Below are 8,423 nucleotides of genomic sequence, written 5' to 3'. Positions count from 1 at the left end.
CAAAACAAATGCTGTTATAACACGATGCTAATTAGCTATTTGCAAGTTATCTGTCAATATCAAAGAAATCGCCCCGCCCAGATTTTAATCAGGAGGAGTTATAATGTGGTAGGCGGAGCTACACAGTAATTACTATCTTCATCGCTCCGTCGCCCAATCGGAAAAAAGCGCACCCTATCGTACATTTTCATTGGATGATTATCAAAGGTCATAAAACTTGGTTTGCTTTATTAATGGCGGAAAGCAGTTTTCTCATCAACAGTTAACGTTTTGCATTCTTAAAACAGTTACTAGCCATACAACTTTAACACGTTCTTTATATATCGAAAGTTAAAAGGGCAGATTGAAAGTATTCGTGTATTAACTTTTGAAGAGGATTGCTTTTATAGAAATTGTTTCACCGAAATCAGCGGATATCATTTGAACTGAAATCAAAGTTTTCAAAACCAGTGGCGGACGATACGATAATCACCATGATTTCTCCAGCTATCGCATCGTCAACAGACCTTCCCGTCGTAAACCAGAAGCCGTTTCACCGACCCGGGTTCCCGCCGGAGTACCCGACGATACCGTCGCCGGAAGAACGCGGCCAGAGCTGTCCGACATCGCCGTCATCACCTTGCTCGACGGCGTCGGATCACGATTCGAGCCTCGAGAAGACGTCGCCGACGGACTCCGATCACTCTGACATGGAGAGGGACGCGCAGCAGTATTACCGGAACCCCAACCACCTGGAGCATGGTGAGTAGGCTGCGTTGTCTACACTAACATAGTATTATTATTATTATTATTATTATTATTATTATTATTATTATTATTATTATTACTATTATTATTATAATTATTATTATTATTATTATTATTATTTTCATCATCATCATAAGTAGTATTCATTATTAAGGGGTTATTATTATTTTACATTAATTTTTGGATTGTATAAGTTGTTCATGTCTTTTTCAATGAAACATCAAACACTAATACTTCATCAATGTTGGCACTTTTTATCAATTAGATCAATTGTTGTATTTGTTAGCAACCCATAAAAAGTTTGTGTTTGTCTATCAAGAAAATAGTTATATGATTGAATGTACAATTCCAGACTTTTGGGTTATGAAATGGTGTATTTTATATCTTATCCATAATGGTTAATGATATTTTTTAACCAATATGAACAAGCCATATCTGAACGAAATGATTAATGTACTTCTTCCACTTGATTTTTGTTAATTTAGAAGTTTAGATCAATAACAAATAACAAATACAAAAACTCAAATTGCGGTAAGTAGCTGTAAGACTCGAAATAGTCACATTATCAATATTTTTTATCATCAGCTTGAAAACTAATAATTCAAATAATATTAAACGTGATATGTGTATAAAAATTCCATCGAAAAATTGGTTCATATGATACCAAAACTGTTATAACAAAATATGTTAGTAATGCGAATTTCTCTTTATAATAAGTAGTTCACATTAACTACATACTTGATACATTAAGGACTAGATTATATCTGATTGGGAAAAAATATCACACAACTGTATTTTTCACTAAGCATGCAGTACTCAGGATAGGAAAATACATAAAAGGCAATCTAAGGGATAAATAAATGCTTTTGGATTAGCGTTTATCTTTTTCACACGTGTGTGTGACCAGATTGCAATGTGTCGGTCTCGTATCAGACAAAGTAAATAAATAAAGTACTTGAAACTCGCATATAGCTGTTAATTTTCAAAATACAGGATGTCAACAGCCGCTTTCTAGATTTGTTTACTGTTAGTGCCTACCAAAACGTTGAATCTTGTGTAGTATGTATTAGACGTAGTTTCGCTATTTAATCTGATTAGCTTTTAGGTAAGAGTAATTGTTGGAATTATTTTATATAACGTGATACAATTTAATGGCTTAAACAAATAATTGTGATAGCGGGTCCATTTCTTGTTAATGAGATTATACATAATGTAAAATAAATGAAAAAAAATAAACACATTTTTTTAATGAAATATTAAATAAAAAGAAACAAAGCAAACATAAATTAGCAACATTTTGCGATACTTTCCTTTAATTTTGAATCTAAGACCAACATTAATAATTTTCAAATTACACTAAATGTTCAAAAAGACACAAATGCTTCAACTTCTTTAAAATGCTATAAATTTACACATGTTTTCCTCCAAATTATGTCTCATGACACTTCTCATTTTGTGAAATGCAGATTTACAGCGTCACATAATAGGACTCAGAGGTCGTGGGTCTGTCTAGGTACATTGCGTGAGTTAAGACATAAATTAGGACCTAATTACGTCGCTATGTTGCTTTAAATGGCGCTTTTCTGCATCGTTATGTAATCCAGGTATAATGTATGCATATTTTAATGTATTCTGTCACGGGTTCAGGGATATGTTTTTGAATGCATTGCTTCCTAATAATTGCGAGTTATGGCTTCTGTAACTTCAGAATGACCACACGCTTTCATTAAACATGTGTTCTTGTTCAAACTTGAATTTGTTCTTGACATTCAAGTCTTTTAAAAAGAACACACATATCGTAAGAATAATTGTTATATAAATTTAATCGTGCTACACGTATTACTATAAAAACATCAATACATACTAATAATGATAACAAAGATAACAATAATAATAATGATAATAAAACAATAATCAGAAATGACAATAAAATAATAATAATAATAATAATGATAATAATAATAATAATAATAATAATAATAATAATATAAGTAATGCTATAATAATACTAATATAATAATAAGAAGAAGAAAAATACAATTGTTATAATATTATTATAATACTAGCATTAATAATTTTGAATTCTCGTCTTGTCGGATTAGTCACACACATTTTATGAAAGATAATTAGCCACACCGATGCATCACTCGTTTATTATTTTGTTTAAGATTTGTGTGTCAATTTAATTCACAATGCTTAAATGTCATGTATAGCATAATATATGCCGGGTCCATATTTTTCTAATTACATCTTTGTAATGGCTGAAAAGTCATGATTTGAATATTAAATTAATTTGCTCTATTTCGAACGCTATATAAGTCAGTATATATCGGGCAAGCAATTATAGTGGCTATTAAATGGGAAATATTGGCTAAACCTTGAACGAAAGCAAAAGTGCTCTGTTTTGTTTCTGTCACGAGCGCAGGTGATTTAAAATACAGAATTGATGATAAATTACTGAGAGTCAAACTCGACGGTATGTTCGGCAAATATGTCTTATTTGGTGACAGATATGTGCCTCGGGAAGTTTACAAATTGTTATAATCGCACGCTGTACACCATTTTTGGTGTTTTGATTTTTAATTAATGAAGATGTCAATGAAAATGCGCTAGCCGTGTTCGCCAAGCTTTTGTTGCGTCAAATCAGTCGATACTTAATAGGCAGCTCTCGACGGGAAACTGGTTCATCAAAGATGCGAAATGTTTTCCCAAACACATTACAGGCACATTATAGTTTGTAATGTTGATTTGAAACAAAGTGTCGGCCCCTTTTAAGATGATGATAGGTAAGAATTGGCGGTCTATCGAATAATTTGTCGGACTCAATAAACGTCAGACATAAGCACCAACACCCAACAAAAGTAAAAATTGTAGGCATAAATCGTTCACAACGACATGTTGAGTCTATTGATTATTAAATAATCTATTTAAAGACGTCAGGATTTGTTTCATGTAACTAGCCTTAATGTTTTCCGCCACATTTACTTCACTTAAATATTACTGCTTACTGATTTAAATACGGTTGTTGGGAATATGTTTTATTTTCTTTTATTCTTAAACTTTCCTAATATTGTTTCACCTTGACATACACAGTCGGATACCAGTATAATGAACGTAACGAAATAAAACACATCACGACTGACGTTGCAATTCTGGATGTACTTATATAAAATTGATCAAACATGAGCAATACTACTAATCAGATCTTGTAAGATGACCCACATTTTGCGGACCGCCATTTAAAGTTTTAACAAAAATGTACACGAAAACCGACATGCCCTCCGCACAGGCGACTGAACAATCGCATTAGACGCGCTAAGTAATCACGAATAGAGGGGGTTAAAGATTAGATATTACACCGATCAGCATAATGTAAAGTGTGCAGAAATATTCATTTAGACTAATTATGCTTTGGGTAATATACTGGTATCATGCACGTCGTATATCAATCAAGTTTTAAACAAGAACGGCCGATCGGAAGGGTCTCTACAAAAGTACCAAAAAGGAGATGTACAGGTACATTTGTTTCACACTCATTTCTGTCCTATAATATAAAGAAATGTCCTATATTATAAAGAAGTGTCCTATAAGACATGACTGCAACTTGTTTCCGATAAAAGAGAAAATGGTGTAACTATTAGAAAATATATATTATGGGCCAAAGTGCTAGTTAAAGATATATAATGTATCACGTAGCAAATTTAACAACAATGTAGAACATATGAAACTTAACTTGGCTTTGAAGAAATGAATCATTGAAGTGTTTGTACCGGCCCTTGGCAAAAACTCCTCGCGATTATCATGCCTCATTACGTTCTAACGCGAGATTGTAAGACATACCGACAGGTTTACAAAATAATAATTAAAATGACCTTAGATTATGAGCAAGTTAGGTGCAGATATTGTGAAAAAAAACTCGTTTGTCTTCGAATTGTATCAAAAGCGTTTTGTAAGTCGATGAATACCGGTATTTGAGGAGTATTTGAGGAGAGTTGTCAATAAAATGAATTGTCAAATATCATAGGTCAACACAGGCAGTTGGTTCTGTAATTGTTGTAGATGAAGATGAATCAGAAACATCAAATAGTTTAACAGATAATTCGTTGAAAATGAGATTAATTTTTATCGCTAAATATTGTCATGGTTATGAGAGCATGTCAGTTTGTTGCGACATGAATAGCAGCAGTATATAACTGTCTAATTATTCCACGAGGATGCACACAACATGCACAAGCGACACGTTAAACGAGTTTTGACATTTTCAATTAAAGTAATGATTACAAATATGCATTCGCACAAGGTGCATTGTAACCGCGTATCAGTAAGTAACGTGCCGTATCGTACTTAACATTAAAATGGGGTCATTTGTATTAAAGTTCACTGCGCGCGACACTATTTAGCTTCTGTATGAAGAAAGCTATTTTATTTGAATGCAAAAATGTGCCATATTATGAGAAGATGCAGATAATGAATGTTTTTTTTCTGAATAAACAATTCTACGTACACAATTGCACAATATATGATAACCAAAAATGAAATAAAATAAAATCCGGCTTCAGTAAATACATAATATATTGTATAAAATGATTTACACATTTATTTATTCATCCAGTATCATAAAAAAACACACGTAAATAAACGCATTTTATTGTTCAAACACAAAGTAAATAAATAAATACCATTTAAATACATTTCTAATGAATAGGAAATAAATGAATACGTCAATAAGTCAACAATAAATAAAACATACCTTAATCCATTACCATGTTGTTTTCCAACAACTTGTATATGTAACAATATGTCTTAAAGCAAAATTTTTTGTCTCACCTATTAGCTTTCCTTTTTCCGAATTAACGTTCTTTTTTCTCTGTTTTCAGACCTGTCCGGTCTAGACAACGGCGTACGTCGCTACCGCACGGCGTTCTCAAAGGAGCAGATCAACACGCTGGAGAGGGAGTTCAACAAGGAGAACTACGTGTCAAGGCCGAAGCGATGCGAGCTCGCCAAACAGCTCAGCCTGCCCGAGAGCACCATCAAGGTGTGTACAGCTCTGTTGAATAATCTTTTATGCGTTAATAGTGAGCCGCGTTTTAGACACCTGTGCTAAATGAATGCACGTAAAGTGTCGTCTCAGATTAGCCTTTGCAGTCCGCACAGGCTTATTAGGGAAGACCCTATCCGCCTTATTTGGATTTTCTTTTAGATGGGACTTTCTTAAAACAAAAAATGCCGTAAAAGCGATAAGAGTCCTGTCCGATTAGCCTGTGTTGACTGCACAAGCCAATCTTGATGACGCTGTGCGCGCATGCATTAAGCCATGTTTTCCCGAAACGAGGCTCGACTTCAATAACGGCCCTTTTGCTAACATTCCCCTCAATTAAAATGTATTTTTATTGGATTATTGTATTTTATATTATGCTATTTTATTCGTGTTTTCGTGTTTGCCTGCAATGAAACTCGATCAAAATTCTTCAAAAATATTCCCGAAACATTTTTTTTTTGGCTAGACCTACGAATAAAATGTGTACGTTTGATTTCCTTTTTCATTAGGTTTGGTTCCAAAACCGACGAATGAAGGACAAACGCCAACGCATGGCCGTCACATGGCCTTACGGAATCCCCCCGGATCCCCAGATCTACGCCTACCTCGCCGCTGCCGCTGCCTCTTACCCTTACGGGCTCCCCAACCCTGCGGCGCCCTACCCATCACTTCCGCTGGCAGGCTTGTATCAGACGTCCAACTCGTCGGCTTTCTCGCCTCTGACGCACTCCGCGCCGCTGAAGCCAATGTTCGACACTCTACCATCGTTTCCGGTTTCCATTGGAGCCTCCTCCGCATTGGACAGACTGACAACATCGCTACCTCCGTCATCAGAGGCCAGTCACATGGACTCGCTTTCTCACCGGTTCAAGGCCGACTCTGCGACTTTAAGCGGCCTCCCGGCGATGTCCTCGCTCAAGTCGTCGTGTCCGTGCGGTTTGCCATCATGCTCTCTTAGCAGCGGGCTGCATCCGAGCTTCCCGACCTCACTACCGTCGTCCATATCGAGTAATTTACATCCGGGTCTTCACCATCCGATGACGTCACTGCCGGGGTACATGCCTCACGGTTTAAATCCTCTGTTTCAGAAAGGAGAACTGTCAAAGCAGTAGAAAAACAGTTTACTAGTATCAGAAATCATAGACATCAATTTCTTGATCTCAGAAACATTTTTGATAATTAATATTCTGGTATATTTATCATAACTACTGCTAAATTTCCTCAAATGTACCGCTGAAATATTTCTTTGACAACTATACGAGTATGTACATGTGCCATGTAGCAAACATGGTCTTGTGATTTGAGAAAGTTGATGTCCACATTCCAATGTAAATATTCAACTAGATTGATTATGTGTATTTCCAGTCTTTTATATGCACTGTAATTAAATTTACAAATATTTGCAGCATGACACAAATTTGTACATACGTTGTTTTATATTTTATATAAAGATATATTGTTTTATATGATATTGAGCCGCCGTGAATAAACTTGTTATGTAATTTATATTAATAGTATTTTATTGTATGATGTGGGAAAAACAAGTTCGTATAATTATGAACAAGTGTTGAATATAGATCTCACTTGACGTTTCTCTCAAAAGTAAATGCTTAGAAGCATGGTCAATTGTACATTTCAAATACATAGAGGATAAAAAACAAAACTAAGGGTCGCTTTCTATTGTAAAACTGATGTTCGCACATGCACATAAATACATGTAAGTGACGGAACAGTCTGCACATGCTGATCTTGGACGACACTTTTCGCCCATGCTATAAGCCCCATTTTCCCAGAGCGCATCTCATATTCAATGTCGCGTAATATGACCATCTACAAGACAAAGCAACGTAAACAAGTGTTAGCCTAACATTTGAAAGAACCACTATTAAACCTTATTTATTCTTACTCATGAATTTAATTGAAGTAAACATAATCTGATAAACTTTGTCATTATTAGACCACAGGGAATTTTAAGAAAAAAACTTTATATACTATAACAGTATACAAGGGATACAACTGTCAAATTTCCGGCACAACGCTATAGTCTTAACAAAGCGAAAAAATCGCTTCCAAACGCATTAATTAACTAATTAATTAACGAAACCTTTTATTCAAAAATCCTTGCTTGGACAAAGGTGTGCACAACTGAAAACCGATAATTCTAGTTGTAATTTCCATTTTCGTTTGAAATAATCCTCTTTTGAAGGTACATATTGATTGTATAGTTTCATTTCCAACCGCTTCAATAATAATAGTTTACTTTCATTTTGAATAAAACACTACATTTGAAACATGCGATTTGATTGGTTAATTCTCCATTGCAGTAAACAGCTAGTCAATCACGCTCCATGTTACATTACTTAACAAATTGCTTTCACATGCATGAAGATGGTATATAATATAAACAATTTAATATTTACGGTGTTTTTACACATATGCAGTTACATGGCATCATAAAAAAATTCTACTTTGATTCATATATTGTCCGTGTATTATAAAACAAGGTAAAAATTGCTAAACTTCTCAGTATTTTTATTTATGGAACAAAATGTGTCAAATTGGTTGTGCACACCTTTGTCCAAGTTCGAAAAGTTTACAGTTGTTCATGAAACTTCCATTTCAAACATAACTATTT

At 34.5% G+C, this 8,423-nt stretch overlaps 1 protein-coding gene across 1 annotated transcript; it reads left to right on the top strand.

Annotated features, from left to right (window-relative positions):
• The first annotated feature begins 273 nt into the window (after positions 1-273).
• On the top strand, positions 274-7,294 carry LOC127860547 (homeobox protein XHOX-3-like). The gene is made up of 3 exons (XM_052398657.1): positions 274-741; positions 5,625-5,785; positions 6,298-7,294. Exons 1-3 carry the CDS (start codon positions 474-476, stop codon positions 6,898-6,900), a joined length of 1,032 nt encoding a protein of 343 aa, XP_052254617.1. The 5' UTR covers positions 274-473; the 3' UTR covers positions 6,901-7,294.
• Positions 7,295-8,423: the final 1,129 nt, after the last annotated feature.

This window comes from Dreissena polymorpha, chromosome 15 (genome assembly GCF_020536995.1).
Source record: "Dreissena polymorpha isolate Duluth1 chromosome 15, UMN_Dpol_1.0, whole genome shotgun sequence".
In the NCBI taxonomy this organism is placed as follows: Eukaryota; Metazoa; Mollusca; class Bivalvia; order Myida; family Dreissenidae; genus Dreissena; species Dreissena polymorpha.
This window is presented reverse-complemented; position numbering and strand designations above follow the sequence as displayed.